This window comes from Lepisosteus oculatus, chromosome 5 (genome assembly GCF_040954835.1).
Source record: "Lepisosteus oculatus isolate fLepOcu1 chromosome 5, fLepOcu1.hap2, whole genome shotgun sequence".
NCBI classification, from domain to species: Eukaryota; Metazoa; Chordata; class Actinopteri; order Semionotiformes; family Lepisosteidae; genus Lepisosteus; species Lepisosteus oculatus.
Genome location: NC_090700.1, coordinates 10,031,980 through 10,056,132, shown reverse-complemented (window position 1 = coordinate 10,056,132; position 24,153 = coordinate 10,031,980). Strand labels below are relative to the sequence as shown.

General features: G+C 40.2%; 1 protein-coding gene across 2 annotated transcripts in view; it reads left to right on the top strand.

The window, feature by feature from the left end:
• myo7aa (myosin VIIAa) overlaps window positions 1–24,153 on the top strand; it is a 52,687-nt gene that overhangs the window by 18,255 nt on the left and 10,279 nt on the right. Inside the window, exons 5-38 of one of the 2 annotated variants that reach the window (XM_015341432.2) lie at window positions 1,216–1,400; window positions 1,877–1,998; window positions 2,162–2,304; window positions 2,739–2,852; window positions 3,262–3,415; window positions 3,567–3,643; window positions 4,419–4,538; window positions 4,690–4,832; window positions 5,243–5,453; window positions 5,917–6,052; window positions 6,606–6,712; window positions 7,666–7,722; window positions 9,469–9,606; window positions 9,964–10,122; window positions 10,562–10,654; window positions 11,804–11,898; window positions 12,265–12,349; window positions 12,799–13,017; window positions 13,691–13,798; window positions 14,224–14,433; window positions 14,916–15,119; window positions 15,448–15,624; window positions 16,315–16,404; window positions 17,623–17,750; window positions 17,893–18,019; window positions 18,181–18,300; window positions 18,522–18,695; window positions 19,119–19,346; window positions 19,585–19,755; window positions 20,431–20,548; window positions 21,025–21,151; window positions 21,511–21,680; window positions 23,431–23,621; window positions 23,991–24,115. In XM_015341432.2, the coding sequence (XP_015196918.1) occupies window positions 1,216–1,400; window positions 1,877–1,998; window positions 2,162–2,304; window positions 2,739–2,852; window positions 3,262–3,415; window positions 3,567–3,643; window positions 4,419–4,538; window positions 4,690–4,832; window positions 5,243–5,453; window positions 5,917–6,052; window positions 6,606–6,712; window positions 7,666–7,722; window positions 9,469–9,606; window positions 9,964–10,122; window positions 10,562–10,654; window positions 11,804–11,898; window positions 12,265–12,349; window positions 12,799–13,017; window positions 13,691–13,798; window positions 14,224–14,433; window positions 14,916–15,119; window positions 15,448–15,624; window positions 16,315–16,404; window positions 17,623–17,750; window positions 17,893–18,019; window positions 18,181–18,300; window positions 18,522–18,695; window positions 19,119–19,346; window positions 19,585–19,755; window positions 20,431–20,548; window positions 21,025–21,151; window positions 21,511–21,680; window positions 23,431–23,621; window positions 23,991–24,115 (4,826 nt within the window). The remainder of the gene's footprint in view (window positions 1–1,215; window positions 1,401–1,876; window positions 1,999–2,161; window positions 2,305–2,738; window positions 2,853–3,261; window positions 3,416–3,566; window positions 3,644–4,418; window positions 4,539–4,689; window positions 4,833–5,242; window positions 5,454–5,916; window positions 6,053–6,605; window positions 6,713–7,665; window positions 7,723–9,468; window positions 9,607–9,963; window positions 10,123–10,561; window positions 10,655–11,803; window positions 11,899–12,264; window positions 12,350–12,798; window positions 13,018–13,690; window positions 13,799–14,223; window positions 14,434–14,915; window positions 15,120–15,447; window positions 15,625–16,314; window positions 16,405–17,622; window positions 17,751–17,892; window positions 18,020–18,180; window positions 18,301–18,521; window positions 18,696–19,118; window positions 19,347–19,584; window positions 19,756–20,430; window positions 20,549–21,024; window positions 21,152–21,510; window positions 21,681–23,430; window positions 23,622–23,990; window positions 24,116–24,153) is intronic. The other variant, XM_069190081.1, reaches the window with a different exon arrangement.

Here is a 24,153-nt window from a genome sequence, read left to right as displayed (position 1 = left end):
AAAACATAATCACAACATCATCATAATGAACATCATCACTGTTCATTGTACTGTATGTTCATTGGAATATGATCTTGGTTCAATAACAAATGATGCTAAAGCAGCACAGTCTATTTTTGAATAAATAGACTTTTTGATAAGACATGTAATATAAAAATATGCTGCAATTCAAATGATTGTTAAAGCAATTGGAAACTTCCATAAATAGTTTTTTAAACAACTTAAATATACTGGTAATTCAATTTCTTTAATGTCCTGCATTATTAATTCATGTGATAGTAATGAGCTCACTGGAATGCAACTTGATGCTGTTGTGTAAGCACAGAGCAGGTGTTGTGTGGAGTGGGGTGTGTGCCCACATTTTAACAATCACTTATATAAAGTGCTTTAAGGTCTCACTGGGGCTGTTGACCATCTTTGTATAAATACTTAGCTGGAGACATAAGCCTGAAATGTAGAGCTATCAAACAAAAAGCCCAGTGTAAAAACAAAGCAGTCTGATCCCTTAACATGGCTGAGAGGCAAAGTGGACAATAGCAGCAAAAAGCATGAGACCGTCGACAGCTTTGTCTTCAATTATAAAGAGCTTCTTACTTTAATTACTGGAATTCAGAAGCCAAAAGTCCTATAAATGGGTGAATTAAACCCACCCAAATAGACCTTTCACCAGGAATATAATCAGATATTAATTAAATAAAAATTATTCTGAAACATAAATAAAAAATAAATGAACATCATTCAATAAATATAAATTTAACAAGAGGTGACAATATAATTTTGATTATTTTTTTTATTCTTTCTTTTAAATTAAAAGGCTTCTTTTTTTGTGGGAGCTTTTTAGGGAGTTTCCCTTACATGTGCTAGATCTGACTTGGAAAAAAGAAATTGGTGCTGGTGTGTAGGTGAATTTGAAAAACAAAATGTGTATTTCATTTTAATTCTAATTGAATTTCCAAAACAATGTCCCAGGACAGTATTCAGGGACCCTGTGTTGCATGAGATGTCACCCTTCAAGTGAAACATTAAACAGAGATCCTGATTTAGAAATCCAAGGCACTGAGTAGCTGGCCCCTAGCACTCCCAGATGAGTGCCACACTTCAGTGTGAAATTAGTCCCTTCCTATACCTGTATGTGAAGTGCTTTAAGTGAAATGCGCTGCATAAATGCAAGGAACTATTATAAGTAATGACTTACCCGCTGGTTTTCAATCCCAGACCTACACAGGTTCCATCCTAGTGGCTGTGAACCCTTATCAGCTGCTCCCCATCTACACTGCGGATCAGATCCGTCTGTATACCAACAAGAAAATTGGAGAGATGCCACCTCACATCTTTGCCATCGCAGACAACTGCTACTTCAACATGCAGCGTAACAACAAGGACCAGTGCTGCATCATCAGGTGTGTGGGTCCATCCTTGATATTTGCTGTTTTGAAAAACTAAAATAAAAACAAACATAATATAATTTATGTTAAGCAAATGTACAAACACTGCCGACCCATTTCTGCATTCACTACAGGTGTAAAAATACAATTGGACGCAGAATTTCAAGGCTATTAACAAGTATTTCATTAATAAGCTTCTTCTTTTGGGGGTATTTTCATACCTACAGGTGCAGTTAGTCCCTGTGGTAACATCGGACAATATCGAATGATACCAAATCTTTTTATAAGAGGACATCTTAATTTTTATACTCTCATGTGGTAAATTGGAGTTCGGATTTTGGATTTGTTTGAAAGTGACTGTAGTTTGTCTGATTTTCCCACTTTTGTAGTACAAAAATAAGATTTGTGACAAGACTCAATTAGCTGGTCACTGAGGCATTTGATGTAAGTGAGAATAGATGACTAGCAATGTTCATTTTTTTGTTGCCCAGTGGGGAGTCTGGAGCTGGGAAGACTGAGAGTACCAAGCTGATCCTTCAGTTCCTGGCTGCCATCAGCGGCCAGCACTCCTGGATAGAACAGCAGGTCCTGGAGGCCAACCCCATCCTGGAAGGTCAGAAATATTAGCAATGTGTATGAAGGAGGTTCCTTTTCATTCAACCAACTATTTGCTAACAAAATGTTTTTTTTTTAGGTCAAAAACGAGGAAGGCTTCTGTAGTTTTTATTCTACCATTTTTGTTTTCCTGTACGATTGATATCTGTCTCTTCCTTCAGCTTTTGGCAATGCCAAGACAATCCGCAACGATAACTCCAGCCGTTTCGGAAAGTACATTGATATTCACTTCAACAAGAGAGGAGCCATAGAAGGAGCCAAAATTGAGCAGTATCTGCTGGAGAAATCCCGAGTGTGTAGACAGGTGAAGAAACTGTCCCTCAACATGATATCGAAAGTCGCGAAAACCATATCTCTATACATTCGTTTTTACCTTTTCTCTTGTTAAGAAGTATAGTGCGCCTTCCCTTTTGAGTTGCAACAAATTGTTGAGAAAGACATTCTTGTCTTGTACACGGTGTTCAATGCTTTAGATCTTTTTTTTAATTCAGAATTTTTATTTAAAAAATAAAACTGCCCAGTACACATTTTTAGATACTGTCCCATTTAATAGTTATCTTCATATTAAAATAACGGGATGGCCTGTTTGTCTCCAGGATATGGAAATGCATTATACATACCCTGACTAAAACAAATCTCCTACACATACAGTAATGTACAGTTTCTAGCTATGAAAATATTATATAGTATTTTGTGATGCAAATTGTTAGGTAACAGCTGCCTATATTACATCTTCAGGCTCGTGATGAGAGGAACTACCATATATTTTACTGCATGCTGAAAGGAATGACCCCAGATCAGAAAAAGAAGCTGGGTCTGGGTAAAGCCACAGATTACACCTACCTCACCATGGTGAGTGCCAGTCTTCTCAGTCCCATATTTCTAGGACACCTCCCTGGATCATGTTGGGAACGTGTTTTGCAGTGAAACAAAAAACCTGAAATGCGTTCCTTTGGAGTACATAATAATGACCAGTTTTACATTCTGATTGTCCCTTTTAAGTAAGCATTTCTTGGAATACCTTGAGGTTAGATTAACATGATCAGATTAACCTTTGGTGTTCTGGTAATGTTTGCAGTTTACGGCCTCTGCAAGTTCTGCTGTCCTCTCAATAAATGCAAATAATCTGATTCATCATTCTAACAGCATCACAGGGGTTCTTTGTTTCCTAATGAAATTTTGTCTTTTCGTTGTAATACCCCAAAAATCGACCAAAAATGGTGATATCCAAGTTTGTTTCGGAACCCTGTGATGTCACTAGGGAAACTGCACGGTATGTGACGGCCGCGATGATACGAAGGAATACTCCAACATCCGATCGGCCATGAAGGTCCTGATGTTCACAGACACAGAGAACTGGGAAATATCAAAGCTGCTGGCTGCCATCCTGCACTTGGGCAACCTGCGCTATGAAGGTGAGCTACAGTATGAGAAGTCCCTGGCCTGGGATTCTGGCAGTGAAGAATAGCTCATCTTTAGGGGTGTCCTAGCATCTTCTCTACATAAATGATGTTACTGTTCTGTCAAGAAATCTGAAACCATGTCTGAGTATGTCCTTCTCTCCAGCCCGGATGTATGATAATCTGGATGCATGTGAGGTGGTGCGTTGCCCTGATCTCACGACGGCGTCATCGCTGCTGGAGGTACGTATCCACCAACTGTACCAGCAGTTGCAGTTCTATTCATGCACATCATTCGCTTTCAGATTTCTCAGCAGTCAGATTCTGACAGTCACCTTGCTTTTCTTATACCAAACTTGTTTGTTGTTGTTTTTTTTTTTTTGCCTTTTCTCTATTGCAACTCTAGAGACAGCTTTTGTTAGCCTTCTTCACGAAAACTGTGACTGAACTGTGAGTTGTGCAGCAGCTTTGATTTGGATGCTTTTGCGCGGAGGTGTTGCAGTATTGACTATCACCCTTGTGAAATTAACAATCGAAAATTGAATGATCTGTACGGTATAAAGAGGTTTTATTACAGCTTTGCAAGATAGTTAAATTGAAGAACTGGTGAGGATTATAGATTAAAGAATACAAACAAATACAGTTTAATGTAAACTGAACTGGGAATTGCTTTAGGTTTAGACTCATCCTGGTTCGATGTGCATCAGAGCCCTCTAGTGGCACAATTTTACAAAATAACAGGTCAAGGTTGTTGTGTATAGCTGTGACTTCTGTTAGTGCTTGTCCAGACCATGATTGCTATGATTGGATGTGATGTGCCTCAGAAAAGGGAGGAGTATTCTTTCTGTCAACAATGGTAAAGCAATTAATGCTAGAAAGAATTGGCACAGAACTAGGCATCAGCCTTAGATTGACAATTACATATGCTGCTGTATTTAGCATTTAGCAAGCAGAGAGTTCAGAAATATCAATTTCAGATCATTTTTGTTGCCTTTCTTGCGCTTCTCTGTGTGACCAGGTGGATCGTCAGGACGTGATGAATTGTCTGACCAGTCGGACCCTGATCACTCGCGGAGAGACTGTCTCCACTCCACTCAGCATAATGCAGGCTATCGATGTCAGGGATGCCTTCGTAAAGGTAATGAAAGCCAGGTCAGCCAGACATAACATTTCATCCTCTGCATTTTCTTCCCTTAGGCGCTCATCTGTCTTAAGTATCGTTGGAAACACGTTTGTGAAAAAGGAACAAAACATTTCTAACCTTTGTGGTGTCATTGCTGGTGATGCAGGGAATCTACGGAAGGTTGTTTGTGTGGATAGTGGAGAAGATTAATGCTGCTATTTACAAACCCCCGCCCTCTGAACCTAAATCGGTGAGAAGATCCATTGGTTTGCTGGACATCTTTGGGTTTGAGAACTTTACTGTAAACAGGTGAGGCTGTTTCCCTAGGTCTGCTGTGCTATCCTGCAAAAGTATTCATTAAACCACTCAAGCTGTTCATATTTAAACATGATTCTAAAATCAAAAACATTCTATATTTTTTTACATCAAATTGTGCTAAACATTCCGTGCATGATTTACTGTATATCTTGCATTCAAATCTTTTGCCTCATGTCCAACAGTATCTATGTCTGCAAATGTGCTTGGAAAGTTTAATTTTGTGTAGTTATCATGGGATTTTGACACATATTCCCAGGACAAAAAAGAGGGTCCAAAGCTTAATAGCTTTGTCCCTGCATGGGCAGAGGAATTCTTCAAAGACCTTGAAAAGCTTGGCTTCCACTCTTTCCTCTCTCAACTTGATTCAGTTCTGTTCTGTTTTGTGTTGTTGGCTTCCCCAGTTTTGAGCAGCTGTGCATAAACTTTGCCAATGAGAACTTGCAACAGTTCTTTGTGCGCCACGTCTTCAAGCTGGAGCAGGAGGAGTACAACCTGGAGAACATCAACTGGCAGCACATCGAGTTCACTGACAACCAAGATGCTCTGGACATGATCGCCATCAAGCCCATGAACATCATCTCGCTCATTGACGAGGAAAGCAAGTTCCCCAAGGTAATGTCAGATGGGAGAAGAGGGCTTTCCACCCACAGCTTCCTTCTTGCTCCCGGGGACAAAGATTTTACTATATTTTGATGAAAGAATATCTGGTGTTGCAGATTTCTGTTTTCTTGTCATTTTTGTGGTTATTTCAATTCTGGTGTTTGGTATCCCTGCACATGCTGCTTATTGGAAGGGCTTTGATATAGACTCCCTCATGTAGTATTGCCCGCATTGCTTAAGATTTCCCTAAGCAGGTTTCCAATTATTTAAGATTTCCATATTATTAAATCTAATAAGTATATATTACATATATACAAGCCAATTGAACACATAAAATCACAAATTCCACTTATCTATGAGCAGATAAAAGCTGTATGAATAGTTTCTTGTTTGACATTATTTTCCATGGATATTAAATGCTCAGGTTACAATGTTAGCTCCATGTAAACATTTTGTACTGTATCTCCTCTCACAGGGTACTGACACCACTATGCTCTACAAACTGAATTCCCAGCACAAGCTCAACACCAACTACATCCCCCCAAAGAATACTTACGAAACCCAGTTTGGGATCAGCCACTTTGCTGGGGTGGTTTACTATGAGACCAAAGGTACTGCATTTTACTTTGCTTTGTGGGAACATTTGCTCATGGATCAAGTTTAAATCACGCTTTGGAATTTTGTCACTTTTACTTGTTGCCGTAAAGATAATTTCACTGGTTATTTTTACATATTAATGGTACAAATATTAACTAACTCAAATTAGACCATCTAGGAGAAGAAACATCAGGCCTGAAGATTGGTTGTTTTAAGTAATTAAACAAGTTTCAGTGGTCAGCTTCTTTTTCTGCTGAGCTCTAATGAGGGTGAAAGCCCTGTCTGTGGCTGGTATTTGTGACTTTATGTACACAAAATGCAGAATTTGGGGCCTACAGTATATTTCAAACTTTACATTAATCCAACAATAAATATGAAGTATTGTTGTGCTGTAAAAGACAATACATTCTACTATTCCATAAGGAACAAATGAACTACGTAAAGCAATTTCTTAAATTAAAGAGGCATCTAATTTGACAAAACTCCCTCTGAAATCCTTTAATATGTTTTTAACAGAAACAAATGAAGGGAAAGACAATCTTGACAGGCCCTTTCCCTTAATTCCAGGCTTTCTAGAGAAGAACAGAGATACCCTCCATGGTGACATCATTCAGCTGGTCCACTCTTCCAAGAACAAGTTCATCAAGCAGATATTCCAGGCAGATGTGGCAATGGTACTGTCCTGTTGTCTGATTGATTATTTCTAAGTTAATGTAAAAATGGCACGTACTACTCAGCACGTAGTACGTTTCTCCCTGTAATTAACATGCCCACTGAGGCTCCAATACATAGATGGTTAGGTGCAAAATGAAGCAAGCTGCTCATTTAGGTTAATGGGAAAAAAGATCTATATTCAGCACAACTGTCAGGACCAGTGATTTATGAGAAAGGGAGTACAGAATGTTGTTTTTTTACTACTCCTTCTTGAAGTATCACTCAGATTCATTTAATGAAGACGTTTATATCCTTTTGCACATTCTCTATTCTTTGAATGTGGACAATATTCCCAATCATATTTTCGGAGGATCTTGTATTTATTTATTGATACATTTCTCCACTCTAGCTGCGGTACTATGGTTTTATAATATGTCTAAATCCTTGAAGTTTGCCCAGAGTCTCACTTGCCACTCTGAGGGTAATTTGGTAGGTGTCCATGTTCTAACAGAGAAGACGTGGCCACAGCTAACACTATCTGCAGGCATTGAGGCCTGTTCCTTTGCAGGACTTAATTCACTCACTTCCTTAATTAGCAGGGAATCACTTAATAAGATGTGGAGGAGCTAATGTAACAACATTGAGAAAAAAACTGAGCTATGAGATGGAGTGAAAGGACATCATATGGAGTGACATGGTTTATTGTGTGTAATATTTACTGGGTACTGTTGGATTCCTTACTTAACATTATAGAACGACCACGTATTTCATTACGAAACACAAAACACTTTCATGCCCATTTTCTTGAAGGCTTTGGTGGTTCCATTTCAAAGACCTGAAGTCTTTGGTTTCTTTTTGCCTCAGATTGATTTTTCTGTGGTTTATATCTCTAATGCTGTCAGGTTTGTGTCTGATGCTGGCCTGATTAACATTACCTCTTTCTCCTATCTTTCTGGCTGATATTCCACCTCAGTTTCTATGTGGCTATGGGCCTGGTGTGTTGGGTCAGCCCTCAACACCTCCTCCAAAGGTAAAAGCGCCCACTTCCCCTGCGTCTTGACTGCTATGCTGATAGCACTGCCCCCAAGTCATTTCACTTGGCCCCCTCCCTTCACTTTCTCTCCTCACGTCACCATGATCTCTTTTGTCTGTATTTTCTAAATGTGATACAGCCAAAGTTTCTCTCTTTGAAGATTTCAAGAATATTTCATGAATATTAGTTTACTTATGTACTCCTTTCTAAAGTCATTTTAGTTTTGCTAAAACCTGAGTGCAAAGTTCAAAGTTTTAATATATTGTTACTGCTGTTGTATTCCAACGTGTGGGTAATCTTTATGATGATTACAGGTTCTCAACAAGAAATATCTCAACCACATTCCCCCCTGTGAAATTTCTAATCTCAGATATATTCCTTCCGTTTTGCATTCATTTTTCTTGTATGGAGTGTGCGAGATGTACTTGTAACACACTGCAGCTCCATTTCTGCTTTTTAGGATTTTAGATTTTGTCCAAATATTGTAGTGTCCCCTGGAATGGATTTAGTTCTGTTTTGTAGTACTAACCTATAGTCTTTGCAGTTTGTTGAAATTGCTCACATAGACTCTTTGGTGTTCAGTATAGTTACTGTAGATAAGTAACAGTCTGACACAAGAGTGTTTATAATTTACTGATAATAACTATGATGAGTTTAAGAGATTTGTCTTCTTCTGTGTAGCATTGGTTGAAATCAATCAAGAGGATGCTGTGAATGTCACAAGTTTCTGGTGGAAAAAAAACTTTCAAGATTTCTTGATGTTCTGAGTACAACAATATATCTCTTTTATGGAACGTTAAGATGTGTATTTTATATCATCAAGAGTGATGAAGGGAAATCTCTTTTCAGTGGTCTGACTGAAATGTTGCTTGTAAATCATGAGCTACATCACCTTGAAACAGGCTGAGAGGAAGCAACTGGTTGGACAAACATTAATACTTTATACTTGAGGTTCTGCTTATTGGGGTCTTACTAATGCATTATACATATTTAATATATAGTTAATTGAAGAACTCACAATGTATTAATAAACCATTACACATATGTTAAAACGTTGAAGTATTTCTTTTAGTACACGGGCCTTATGCAAAGCCATTGGAAATATTGTATATTATATTAGGATGCATTAATAAAGTAGCGCTTGTTTATTAGTCATCCATTAATATATGTAAAATATTGATAATAATATTGATAATATGGATGTATCTTGTTAGCAAGATTATTTCACTCTAGATTTCAGAGCTTTAGGTCATACAGTACTGTACATTCAAAAAATGTAATTCAGGGTTTTCTCATTTAAACAATAAATGGCAAATAAAATTATTACCCTACAGTACGTCAGTCCTAATGGCTCCAGGGCATTTGATCCATTTCTTAATAGCTGATGCACCATGTTTTTGGTTCTAATCAAATCAAATTTGGGGTGCTTTAAAAAACTCACAACCTGATACTTGTCTTGTTTGTTTTCTCAAACAGCACTGGCTTTTATAGAGAAATGGAAAAGCCTCCTCTGAGAGTGTTCAGTCTAATAATAACCCTGTTGGCTGATAACAGTCTGAACTGAAATCCGTGCCTTGCAGTTTCCTGTAAAACAAGAAAAGATACCATAACAGCTCGGTCGAGTGTGAGTGAGAGTCAGAAAGAGGAGGTGGGAGGGGGAACGGGAAAGAGGGATAGCTTTGCCATTTTCTTCCCTGTCACTCTTTCCTGAGAGGAGAGTATTCTTCATTTCCTGCATTGCAGGGTGCAGAGACCCGAAAACGCTCCCCAACGCTCAGCAGCCAGTTCAAACGCTCGCTGGAGCTGCTCATGAGAACGCTCAGTGTGTGTCAGCCCTTCTTCGTCCGCTGCATCAAACCCAATGAATACAAGAAACCGATGGTAAGCAAATCCGCCTGGACAGGTCAGGTTATGCTGGGAACCTGAGGGGCAGTTCTTAAGCTGGAGGAGAGGTAACGTAAATGCGCTTCAACACACAAAAGAAGGGTTTTCAACTACTGCTTTGGCATTTCTGGCCAACAACAAAAAAATCTGCATAAAGATTCCCAGTTTTACAATTTCTTAATTTAAGTTTTATATACTGCCATCAGCAAAGGAGAATTCATGTTTTTCTCTTGTCTTTATACAAATAACAAGTACATTCCAAACAGCACCTCTGTTCATTTTTGATATGCTATTTTGATATACCTGTTCTTGTTCAACACTCATGAACGGCTCTGTGGTTTCCTGACCCTGCAGTTGTTCGACCGGGAACTGTGTGTGCGGCAGCTGAGGTACTCTGGGATGATGGAGACGATCCGGATTCGCCGTGCGGGATACCCCATCCGCTACACCTTTGTGGAGTTTGTGGATCGATACCGGGTCCTCATGCCTGGAGTCAAGCCTGCCTACAAACAGGTGGGCTGCCAGTAACCCACATCCCAGAGCTTCGCTCCACAAAGGGACTGCAGGGAAAAGTTCCTGATCTCCATTTGCAGGAAGACCATCTGATCATTTGATTTCTTTTATGAGCTGTTTGCCCATAGGAGAAAATGAAGATCCCAGCGAATTTTCTTAAAGGGATAATGTTATATCTAGGTTAACTACTGTGTTGCAGTCATTCCATGAGTGAGGAAATGAAGGCTGTTCACTTTGAAAACAATAACTACAATGACACAGGTTTGCTAATTGTACTGTACGCCTTCCTGATAGATGGTAGATGGTAGAAGGTAGATGGTCATGGGCACACTACAAGAATCTGAGTTTAAGTGTCATACTGATGTTTCGTAAAGATACATATTATCCCCCACGGGTGCTGCCTTTAGTTACCAGTGCACATGTTTTGCTGTTTTTACAGGAAGATCTGCGAGGGACTTGTCAGAGAATAGCGGAAGCTGTGCTAGGGAGAGATGATGACTGGCAGATAGGAAAGACAAAGATTTTCCTCAAGGTAATGCTAAATGGAAATATCCGCAATATTGACCTTTATTGGAAAGCTGTTATTTTATGGCTGTAAAGTAGCATGCACTCTTCAAAGAGTGACGGGAGGGTTCGACATAACAGAACAATGGATAACTCTCACTTCTAATTGCCTGCACTGCACTGATGCACTAAATTTAAAGATTCAGGATTGTCGATCTACATTGGACCTTAAAAGTACAACACTAATTTGATAATTGTTTTGTGCACAGAAACAACCCTTTTATTTAATTTTTGCTTCAGCTGTCTTTAGACACTTGACAGGTCCTTTGTGAAATATGGAGTATATTTTCACCGTGCAGCTTAAAAACACTAAATCCCCATTGTTGTTATTCAGGAGTATGCAAATATACAGTCTTTTAACTTATAATGACATATAACATCATAAAGCAAAAGTTCTGCTTCAATGACATTTGAAAGTTAAGATATTTGAAAACAAGGTATCAAATCATGGTTACTGTAAAAAAACATTTTTGTACTTGTCATGTCTAACAATATGTACTAGCATTACTGATAAAAACACATACACTTTTATGAGGTTGTTAAACATCATCTTATTGTACAAATGGCGTAGAAACATCAAAACCAGGGCTGGTACTGTAAAAATAATTTGTGTTTGATTGTGTGGTTACCTTTTAGCTTAAATAGAGAAGACAACATCAGACTTACAGTAGGTCAAAAGTTCTTGGAAAGCATGTCCATCATTCTGAAGTGCCAAATATTTTTCCAGTCCCAGAGTCACTATCTGAAGGCCACAGCTGTGGAAGCAGGAAGTGCTTTACTTCAGAGGTAAAGAGGGCAAACTCAACACTTCCACACAGGAAGTGTCTGTAGAGGGGAGCTTTCTGTACTAGATGACAAAATCTAGTCTCTTTTGAAAGCGACAGCAAAAAACACAGATTTCTGCTGATGGCACTTGGTCACCAATGAGAAGGATTACTTCACAGCATTTTGGTATGGCTGACATTTCAAGATTTCTAAGAAAATAAAAACAACATTATCTATGGTGTGGTGCAGTTGTTTTTGAGTAAACATTGAAATACCATGCACAACCTGAGACCCTACTGTCATGTGTATCTTATGCATGTTAACTGATTTGAGCTCAAATCTGTTTCCACAGGACCACCATGATATGCTGCTGGAGATTGAGCGGGACAAGGCCATCACCGATAAGGTCATTCTCATCCAGAAGGTTGTCCGCGGCTTCAAAGACAGGTGAGGCCCACAGAGCAGGAGCTTATCTGCCTGGGAGAACTCTATGACATGCTATATTTGGCAACTCCCTCCTAACACTTTCAGCTTTTCAAGTACTGCTCTGGTTTTAAACAGCACATAACTTGCTGAGCTTAATCCTTGCAGGTTCACATCACAGATAGATGAACTGGAAGTATATTTTATTGAAGAGCTCAGTTTTCACTACTTGATTTCTTGTAGAAGAGCGCGTTTGAACCTACAGATGAAATCCAGTCTAACCCCAACTGTAATGCAGAGTGTGTGTACTTGACATGGCCTCTCCCATTGTGCGTTCAGTATGCCCAGATCCTGAATGTGTGTGAATGTGGCTGTCAAACTTTTTTATAGGTCCAATTTCCTGAAAATCAGAAAGTCGGTGATGCTGATACAAAAACACTGGAGAGGGTATCACTGTCGGAAGAACTACAGCGCAGTAAGGCCTCTTTCCCATTTAATGTGAAACCATTTGTATTATGAACAGCATATGGTAAAAATGTACACACCAGTAATATCAGTCTGACAGCCAGCCAAATTGGTGTCTAAAATTGTTTTGCTGGTGCCCATAAAGGCAGTAGAAATACAGTATATAAAACAATACTATAGCATATAAGATCTGTGCGGAATATTACATAGCCAGTTAAGGGAGCACTAGTATATGAGGGAAGTTCTGTTGTGTTAAAATGGGTGACCTTGTATAAAAGAAATAGCAAATTTTTCCAGCCATACATTTGTACCCTAGATGAGCATCTTGCAGATGCAGGCCCCGCTGAGGGACAAGCACAAGCCAACTGCCAGCTCTGTTTTGCAGCTTGTTGTTTTGTTTCGTCTCTGTTCGGCCTGTCGATGAGAGAGCCCTCTGCCAAGTATGTGTTTCTTTCCCAGATGCGCATCGGGTTCTCGCGGCTTCAGGCGCTCTACAGGTCCCGTAAGCTGTATAAGACCTATCATGTGGCCAGGAAACGCATTATGGGCTTCCAGGCCCGATGCCGCGGCTTCCTGGTACGTCGGGCCTTCAGGCACCGCCTCTGGGCTGTCATCACCATCCAGGCCTACGTCCGCGGCATGATCTCCCGGCGCCTCTACAAGCGGCTTAAAGGAGAGGTGAGTTGGCAAACCACAACCGCAGCCAACAGAGCTATTTGTCTGCAGAGATACGTCCTCTTGTAAAAATGGGGCACTGAGAATTTAATTGTTCCTTGGTTTTTCCAAACGTATAGTATTCCTTATATTATACTACAGTATATAGTATATTTATAGTTTTCTGATGCTTGTTCATTTTATTTTTTTCAAAAATATATTCATACCAAATGCCCTTGTAAGGGAACAGGATAAACAACATACTGTGATTACTACTGAAAACCTTGTATACTTACTGTACTTCCAACTGCTGCTCCATTAAACTTTATATGAGCGAATGACTCTATACAGTCTATGTACTGTACAAAGAAGAACAAGTAATTTCTCCCTGAAAAGCAGAAAGAAGGATGCAACTTTTAAGCTCTTAAGCCTTCTCTGAGTGTCACCTGTGTGGTGTTGCTAGCACTCAGAAGTTAGAGTGGGAGATGAAACAAGTAGAGGTTGATTCCACAGTGTAAAGCAGAAAGAAAAGGCACAAAGCCTTCTTGAGGTGTCACTTTTCAGCCTGAAATTAACCTTTATGTGTACCTCACACCCTACCTCTTCATACAAAAAGTTGTATAGGAAGTTAAAGGCTCAGTTAAAAGGTTGAAGACTTGAATTCCCTAAAAAATGTAACCTGTGGCTTTGTGGTCAGTACCGTCGGCGCTTGGAGGCTGAGAAGATGCGCCTGGCAGAAGAGGAGAAGCTGAGGAACCAGATGAGTGCCAAGAAGGCCAAGGCAGAGGCTGAGAAGAAACACCAGGTGGGGAAATGGGGGAGCTATAGATGGGAGCACACCCCTTGCATCACCACCCTTTGTCCTGCTTCATATAAACAACAGATTCATCTTTTACCCAAATCAGCCAAGATCTTAGAAAAGACTAGATTGTTTTTTACATCGAATGTCTCAAAAAATATGTAATCTTGAAAAATCTAAAACAGATTTGATTTTTTAGAGATATTGTTGATATATTGTTGATAGCATATCGCAACTGATTCTACTTCCTCATACAGGTAGAATGGTTACATTTTCTGCTGCCGTTAAATACCATCCTGCTGTGAATTAAGCAATGTCCCTTGGCCCTCTTGATTGATCTGAGTATCTGAGTATGAGAACCGAGTGTAAGAACCTCGGGGTGTAGACGAGAATAGCTGGTGACCTAGTGCCCCACTTGCCCTGGGTTGCAGGAGCGTCTGGCTCAGCTGGCCCGCGAAGACGCCGAGAGGGAGAAGAAGGAGCGGGAGGAGGCGAGACGCAAGAAGGAGATGGTAGAGCAGATGGAGAAAGCACGACAAGAGCCTGTCAATGACTCAGAAATGGTGGACAAGATGTTCGGCTTCCTAGGCACCACCAACTCCTTTCCAGGGCAGGAGGGACAGGCGCCGTCGGGATTTGAGGTAACCATGAGACACGCCCAGAATGCAGTCACAACCAGAGACCCCTCCCCACAGGTGGAAGCACATGTGATTGTATCGGCTCTAAATTTACATCAGCGCTCTTTGCTTACACATGAAAGAATGACTGGGAAATGAACAAGGATCATCCAGTCTCCAGAAAACGAGCAAAGCATCTGGTCTCATACTTCACAAACTCATGTGTACAGGTCTTAATTAAGACCCTATAATTAAGCCCAGCTCAAGAGGGATCTATTTCCCTTCAATAATGAAAAAGATGACTATACTCAATCTCTGCTCAATAATGACTGAGATGTCAAGAAATGCAACGCATTTACCGGGACGTACAGTAAATGTATCAATGCAAAAGTAAACACCAAGATAAAATGAAACAGTTAGTCCCTCAAGGAGACAGGAAGTATCTGTGTTATCCAAGCAGTTGCCTATTGTGAGTGTCAGCAAGGCGGTGTGTATTTGTGTGCCAGGACCTGGAACGGGCTCGGAAGGAGCTGGAGGAGGAGGACCTGGATGAGGCGCTGCCCCTGCCGGAGGAGGAGCAGGAAGATCTCTCCGAGTACAAGTTTGCCAAGTTCGCCGCCACTTACTTCCAGGGCACCACTACACAAACCTACATCCGGCGCCCACTCAAGCAGCCTCTTCTTTTCCACGAGGACGAGGGAGACCAGCTGGTAGGTCTTGGTTTCACTAAGTGAACATTCTCAGTTCTGTTTGTATTTTCAAAAATAATGACCCTGCCCCGTCATCTGTTCTGAACATCTCTGAAGGTGATTTCTACGGACAGTTTACTTGTTCAATGTCCTTATTAATTCTTTTGAGTTTATACTATAGATTAAAAACACTAATCTGAAAGTTGTTGGGGATGGACTAATATCTTTATGGGCTCGCCATTGAACACAGAATCTGGTTTAAACATAGAATCCTAGAGCTAAGGATGTCCAACGTCTACCTCTTTTAGAGTGATGACTGGGGCTAGAGGAAGTGTCTTCTTGTTTACAGGCTGCCTTAGCCGTGTGGATCACAGTGCTGAGGTTCATGGGAGATCTGCCTGAACCGAAGTATCACACAGCCATGAGCGATGGCAGCGAGAAGATCCCAGTCATGACCAAGATCTACGAGACCCTGGGGAAGAGGACCTACAAGAGGGAGCTGCAGGCCCTACAGGGGGAAGGAGAGGTGAGGAGCTGGAAGGAGCTGCAGAATGGGCTGTGGACATAGTTGCTTATTCACTTCAAGAAATTAACTCCCAGCTGTCAGTGAGATCATGGAGATAGCACAGAAAGACATCATTTTCCCATGTCAGACAATAATGAGATACTGTTTGTGAAGTTGACCAACCTCAGCCTTTTAAGATTTGTGCTAGTTTAGGTGACACAAATGCTCTTTAGTAAACCTAGTGCAGTGTATGGAGCTGTGTTATCAAACATTGCAAGATGGACTGTTCACTGTTCACTGTTTATCATGTATTGGCATTATGAAACACTCTTGTATGTTAAATAAATAGTATTGGAGAATATTAATCAAGTTGTATACATCTGGTGACCTTACAGAGAAAATGTGGTGCTATTACAGAAACCTGGCATCCAGCAAATCACTGGATAAACCAATGTGTGTGTTAAGCAATATAAAATCCATTGTATCTACAGGATCTGAAAATGTGTAAAGCGTTTTATATGTTTTTATTATATTTAAATACCCAAAGTTTGTTATACCTAAGGATGCAAAAACACTTAAATCATTGGTGCACATGGATTTTTGCACAACAAAGTAACTAAATTCCTAAATTCAACTGCATTGCTCAAATATTCATGGATTTTTACAATTTCTGATTTGCTCTGTATAGAATTCTTTATTTTTTGTTTCCAGAACACTCACATTGACAGCCACAAGAAGAACAGTGTGCGCCACAAGCTAGTGTCTCTCACGCTTAAGAAAAAATCAAAGTTAACAGAGGAGGTGAGACTTGATTTGGAAACCACAGCTTCTGCATGTGTGTGACCTGACTGAAATTAGACCCCAAAAAGCAGAACAAAAGGCAGTTTTAGTGGAAATAATCTGTAAATCTGTAATCATACCTAAAAAAAGGTATTCTGATAATGCATATTAACATGTTTTTCACTTCTAATTAATATGATAAGTACTGTCTTTTATGTGTAAGTCCATGATTTAATCATTCTAATTGATTTAACCAGATAAATCAGTTGCAAACAAATTCTAAAATATGCAGAAACAACCTGGCCAGTAGGATTACACCATTGTCATGCAAAAAATAATGCACTGAAAGCGAACAATAAAAAATAAATTACACAGCATATCAGGGCATAATATAACAGGATGTTGCAGTGTCAACAAGGGCAAGTGACAATCTACAATTATACAGCTGAAATCACTATCACATACAAAATAGTTTCAGCTCACTCTGATGATTGTTGTAGGCAACTATATCCCAGTCAGTTGTTGCTTTCAGGAGATTCATTGTCATAAAAGCACTATGTCTTGAAAGATAGCAGAGGGAACTGCATTAAATTATAAAGACAAGAAAGTGTTTTCCCAATTAGAGATCTATAAATTAACTTAAACCAATGAAGTATTCTTCTAGTTAGTAGATTGGGCTGATCAATCGAAGGGTAAAGATCACAGTAATGAGAGGGACTGGGAGCACCAGTGGTAAATTCTGAGGCAGAATGTAAGATGACATCACATTCCCCAAGAGCAGCTCTACAGTATCTCACAAACAAACAACATTAAAAGAACAGTCATTCTAAAACCGTGCAAAAAAAATTACATTTTCTGAAGAACAGTGTGATCCACAAAAATATCAAAAGCCTTAGATAAATCTATAAGGATGGCAGCAGAAGAATTTAAGTCTGCTGTAACACTTTCATGCCCAGAACAAAACCATCCATCTCCGATACAATGCAGCTAGAGATCCTAACTTTGTGTCAACAATTTTTCCATTGTCCTAGAAAGACAAGGCAAAATGGACATTTGTCTATAACTTTGCACTTTTCTCTTTTTTTGAAAAGAGGCAGAGCCAGAGCAAGCACTGAGTCCTCCGGATGTTTAAAATGAGAGGCTACATCCTTGTGATATGAGTATGGTATTGGTGGTGGAGGCGGGAAGTGACCTTCTCCCCACATAAGCCCTGGTTACCTGTTCCATGTGTGTCCTCAGGTGACGAAGAGGCTGAACGATGGAGAGCACAGTCTACAGGGCAACAGCATGCTGGAGGACCGTCCCACCTCCAACCTGGAGAAGCTGCACTTCATCATCGGCAATGGTATCCTGCGGCCAGCCCTGAGGCAAGTCTGTCTCCGTCCCTCCTGCTCTAAGCCCCAGGAAGGACCCAACACAGACTGCTCTGTGCACGAGTGCCATGATCATATCTTTCCTCGTTGGATCTGCTGGATCTTAAATCGCTTGCTTATGCTTGTCTGTTGGTAGAGATGAGATCTACTGTCAGATCTGCAAACAGCTGACTCAGAACCCATCGAAAAGCAGCCACGCCCGGGGATGGATCCTCGTGTCCCTCTGTGTGGGCTGCTTTGCCCCCTCCGAGAAATTTGTCAAAGTAAGGCTTTGTTTTTGGCCCTGCTCTTTTCAGAAATGATGTCTGTGGTATAGTCTGTTTCCCCCTGGGTTGAACTGCCTTCCTTCTTTTTATTTCTTGAAATCAATCTTTGCCAAGTGCATGATCACAAGCACATGGTCTCCCCTGATCTCCTCTTGTAGTATTTAAGAAACTTCATCAGTGGCGGCCCACCTGGCTATGCCCCGTATTGTGAGGAGAGGCTGAGGAGGACCTTTGTGAATGGGACAAGAACACAGCCACCCTCCTGGCTGGAGCTCCAGGTACCGTAATTTTCTCTACATCCGCCGTTCTTTGTCCAGACCTCAAAGAAGATGTGTTTTGGCATTTGTGTGAGTTGCATCTTCCGGATTAGTATGCAGGTGTATCATGAGAAAAGATCAACCTGAGACTCAGTGGACATAATTCTAATTTGAAACATTGGTTTCCAAATCCATTTTTAATCTCTAGCTATAAGCAAATAACTTTGCTCCTTTTGTCCCAGGCTACAAAGTCAAAGAAGCCCATCATGCTGCCTGTAACATTCATGGATGGCACAACTAAGACTCTGCTGACGGACTCAGCCACAACCGCCAAAGAGCTCTGCAATGCTCTCGCAGATAAGATCAACCTGAAAGACCGCTTTGGCTTCTCCCTCTACATTGCCTTATTTGATAAGGTAACTGTTGAATGCTTTGCCTGGGGATTAATGTAGCCTGGGCTTTTAAGGCCTGTAATTCTTTCACACTTTGGATCGGTATATTACGTCTTGCATCAGAGGGCTATGACCAGGATTCTTATTCCTTTGTAAATGAGCGGAAGTAAATTCTTGTCATTTTTCTTACAGCTTTATTGTTGTGGGCCCCCAGCCTGAAAATACTTTTTTTTTCCATTTAGAACTTATCTGCATTCTTTAACTTCATGTTGTGAGTTGGTTTTGATGACAACGTACCGTATCCTAGTGAGCAATTGGCATCACAGAAATGTGCACTGCTATCCATGTAGGTAGGGCAATCCATTTCGATGAGCAGATCGTGCAGAGTAATTGCTGAGCCCGGGAGGACCTTATCTCCACTCTGCTATGGCTGTCTTCCCCCTGTAGGTGTCTTCTCTGGGCAGCGGGAACGACCACGTGATGGACGCAGTGTCCCAGTGCGAACAGTACGCCAAGGAGCAGGGAGCCCAAGAGCGCAATGCGCCTTGGAGGCTCTTCTTCCGTAAGGAGATCTTCACGCCCTGGCACAGCCCCAGTGAGGACAACGTGGCCACCAACCTCATCTACCAGCAGATTGTCAGGGGGGTGAAATTCGGGGAGTACCGCTGTGACCGGGTGAGTTCTGATTCTGAACTTCAGGCCAGAAGTTGGAGCATCAGATTATAAAATTGAAGCTGGGTTGAATACTCATAGGACGCCTTGCATGACAAAAAAAGATAATATTCGGTTTATAAACGTTCTGTTCACTGAATCACTTTTTTGCAGTAAATGTCCATGTGAGACACTGGAAAGTGTTGGTGTTAAACCTGCAAGTCTCTTTCATGATTTCGCTGCCTTCTGCATCCTTGCTCAGGAAGAAGACCTGGCAGAGCTGGCCTCCCAGCAGTACTATGTGGACTATGGCTCAGATGTGCTCCTGGAACGACTGCTCAGCTTAATCCCTTCCTATATCCCTGACCGAGAGATCAGCTCCTCCAAGACTGTGGAGAAGTGGGCACAATTCATCATGGCAGCACATAAAAAGGTAAAAACGTGCACCCAGAGGACATCCTTAAAAAAGACATTGGCATTGGGAATTCAGTGCAGAGGCTCTCAATCCAGATCTTAAAATACCACTGTGTCTGCAGTTTCATTTTTGGTTGGGCCTTTAATCACCTGAGATAATTGATGCCAGTAATTGATCTCTTTGATTGTTGGACCTTTTTCTGCACTTTTTGGCCCTGGTTCCCCAAATACCCTAGTTCTTAGTCAGTTCTGAGTAATCTCTGTATCTTCAGGTTTTTGCTCTAGCTGAGTTCATTCCATTTTTTCTATTTCTATTTTCTATTTCCACATCTATTTTCTATTTTTTATCATTTTTAAATTGGTTTTCAGCTTTCTAAAAGCTCCATGTAATTTGCGTAATTTGTAAGTGGTATGAACCCTGTGCTAATTAATGAGTTTCAAGACTGTCCTCATTCACCTCATTCAGGTGGGCTAGAATATAATTTAAGCAAAGTAAAATTGAAAGCATTGAAAGTCACTGTGTTATTTTCAATGTGTCTTTTCATCCTCATCGTCCGTTGATCACTTGTTAATAGATTAAAGAACTACTGCACTCGTGCAATGCAGCTGCATATCAACTAAACCTTCCATGCGGTTATTGCTTTTGGAAAAGTGAGAAGTTCTGTGGAGTTTTTGTAACCCTTTCGTTCTGCAGGGAATTTACACCCAGAAAAGAATGGACCCCCAGAAGGTCAAGGAGGAAGTGGTAGATTTTGCTCGATTCAAGTGGCCTTTACTTTTCTCACGATTTTATGAAGCCTTTAAATTTTCAGGTTGGTGTATCACTTTTTGAGATTTTAAGATTAAGATATTTTAATGGATTAGAGGAGGGAGGCTTGGTGACACTACTGTGTCACAGCTTCAAGATGCTGGTTTACCCTATACAGAGAGAGACTGTGGGTAAAGGGTTGGTAAAGTCTGTTCTCCATGTTTGGGTAGGTGTTCTCAGGGTACTTCAGTTTCTTCCCACTGCCTAAAATGGGAAGGTTTGATAGAATACTTTACATTGTCCTGGTGTGCTAAAGTTGTGTGTGCCATCCTTACTTGTTAACTTGTCATCACGCATTTCACAAACTTTAGTTGTTACTGCTGCTGACCTGGCTCATCACAGATTAATATCTTTGCCTTTTTAAAAAGATGAGTCATCTGTTTATTTAATCTTCAGGTTTTACAACTGTCATCAATTTAGTTTCTGAAATGCTTAATTCTGCAATTCATTTTTGAGAGATTTTGTTGCTTCATTAAATAGGCCCCAGTCTGCCAAAGAATGATGTGATTGTGGCCGTGAACTGGACGGGGGTTTATTTTGTTGATGAACAAGAGCAAGTCCTCCTGGAACTCTCCTTTCCTGAAATCACAGCGGTCTCCAGCAGCAGGTACATCTGTCTGATTGATTAGTTGACCTTACGGGTCTAGTTTCTCACTGTCCATCAGAGGAGAAATATATTCAGACTACTAGTGCAGTGCACATTGAAGAGAACAGATTTATTTATCGTAATGGTTTGCTGTGCTAAGAATTATGTTTTACAGAAAAAACTTCACTTGTTTTCCAGTGTACAGTTCATTGGCAAGCCCTTAGTTGAAACTGAGAACATCAGCAGTATAAGTCTTAAAACTGGTCATCTGTTGCTAATGTGCATCTGTAGCAATAATTCCTAATGAAATGTGGGAAGGCAATAAACAGTGCGAGCACTGAAATGGCTTTTTTCTCATGTTTACTAACTTTCAATGACAGAGGAGGCAAGTTACAAGGACAAAGCTTCACTCTCGCCACCATCAAGGGAGATGAGTACACCTTCACCTCCAACAATGCAGAAGACATCCGAGACCTCGTCGTCACCTTCCTCGAAGGCCTGAGGAACCGGTCCAAGTTTGTGGTGGCTTTGCAGGACAACCCCAATCCTGGTAAGCTATCGGTTCACAAAGAAATCAAGTTATTAAGGTGTTCCCAAATCCTGAGCATTACACCAAAGGAATACAGATTTTTTTTCTGACTGCAAACCTCAGACCCACAGGCTGAGCAGCAGCTATGATTGTAATTTTTGAATGATTGATGGAACAAACCTCTCATTTGATTTAAAGCTTGGCAGGGCCTGTTAACACAGACACAAAACCTCTATTTTCATTACATTACTTATCATTCTAAAAGGTCTGCTGTGTGGGCTTGGTCATAGCCTTTGAAGATTTTGAATACATGAACCATCTCCCTTTTCTGTTCAAGAAAAGGTTGTTTTCTCCATTCAAGGCTAAATGAATTAAGTTCTTCCAGCCTGTGAGTGTAAGATATTTCTATAAGCCCTGGAACACATCTGTTTCTGGACTGATTCCAGAACAGCAATATCTTTTTTTGAACCATGGTGACCAAAATTTATATAATACTGTAAATGCTTCCTTACTTGAACATTATACCATTTAACATAACATGCCTTGATTGTAACACAACACCTTTGATGATATATCTTAACTTTATTTTCTTTTATATTGATTTCCCATACTGTCTATAAAATGAAAAAATATGTCAACAAACATTGTCTTTTTCATAAGTAGTCACTAGATTTAGATCAGTATTCCCATTTTATATTTATTTATATATTTATATTATACCTTGCACTTGTCTAAATTAAATGTAATCTGTAAGGTCTTTGCCAAGTTTCAAATCCTATCTACAGTAATTCTTTTTAATTAATTTTGCTACTTTAACAGTTTTCCTAATCCTCCTATTGTTGTATAATCTGCAAACTTTAGCAATTTCTTAACTACATTAAATACTTTTATAATTCTATTACATACCTTTATAATTCTATTAATTACTTTTTAATTATTCTACTAATTAAGAGCAGGCGTCCTAGTACAGATCATTGTGGTACTCCACAAATTCCAATACCCTAGTCTGAACACCCCAGGCACTCAAGTTTCTTTAAAGCCTGTCGCCTGAAATTTGAGAATTAATATTTCATGAGGAACATTATCAAAATCCTTCTGAACATACAAATACATATAAATACACCATGCCACATGCTCCATGTGTCTGCATGACTGTTGCTGTTTGTTTAGAGAGCTCCAACAGGGTGGTCAGGTGAGACCTAGCTTTTCTAAATTCTTATTGGCTGTTCCCTAGAATATTATTTTCATATATGTGATTTTCTGGTTAAGTTCATATAATTGTTTCCATAACCTTCAATGTAACAGAAGTCAGAATTATTGGTCTATAAATACTTAGGTCAACCGTCTTATCAATAAGGAATACAGGGCAATTTCCTAGTCTGCAAGTTGCTTCAATGGCTTCTGAATAACATCTCTAGTTTCCTTCAGTGCAATTAGTAATTAATGAGATACCAAGATACAAAGGCCCTGGGGGATTATTAATCTTGAGCACTTCTAGTAATTGAAACTTAAACACTTGAATAAAATACTCAATCAGTATATCAGCTATTTCTCATTCATTGTCTAGAAGTTTCCATTGCTGTCTCAGAAATAATTTACATATCCTTCTAGTTAAGGATATTACCATATACCATATCCTTATTATAAAGATGAAAAGATTTACTGCACACGAATTACAATTTGTACATTTCTATTCCAGTGTAGGGACGAAAAGGCAGAAGAAATAATAATAATATTGATGTCATTAATAATATTGTTTTAATGATTGCAGCTGGAGATGAGTCCACATTCCTGAGTTTTGTGAAGGGAGATCTCATCCTGTTGGACCAGGACACTGGGGAGCAGGTAATGAACTCTGGCTGGGCTCATGGCATCAACGACAGGACCAAGCAGAAGGGCGATTTCCCTGCAGACTGTGTCTACGTGCTGCCCACTGTCACCAGGCCACCGTCTGAGATTGTGGTGAGTGACGCTTCACAACATTTGGTACACTGTTCAAAAAGTTCAGATTTAAAATATAAAATAAAAACCTCAATATTATTAAAGGGCTTTGTGCAAAATCATGAGGTTTGACTAAGAATTAGCCTACTGTATCTTTTTTAATTTGACAAAATCCCTCCATAATTAACAGAAACAGCGTTCCAGTTTATCTCAGTTCGTATCTTCCAGAGAGATTTTTTTCTTTTTACGTAGCGTCCAACGTTTGTACAAAGCTGGCTGATCATCCCCCAGTACGCAAAGCTTCCATAACTGAAGGTTACTCCCAGTGCGACACAGAGGTTTTGACACTCACATACACACACATTAGCTAAGCTCTCTCTGTGTTTCCAGGCCTTGGTTACCATGACACCTGACCAGAGACAGGATGCCATCAGGACATCTCAGCTGGCTCTGGTAGACAGCGAGGAGAAAGTCAAGCCCTATACACTAGAGGAATTCTCCTATGATTACTTCAGGTACCAGAGGGTTTCATGCAGAATTACCTGCGGTTAAA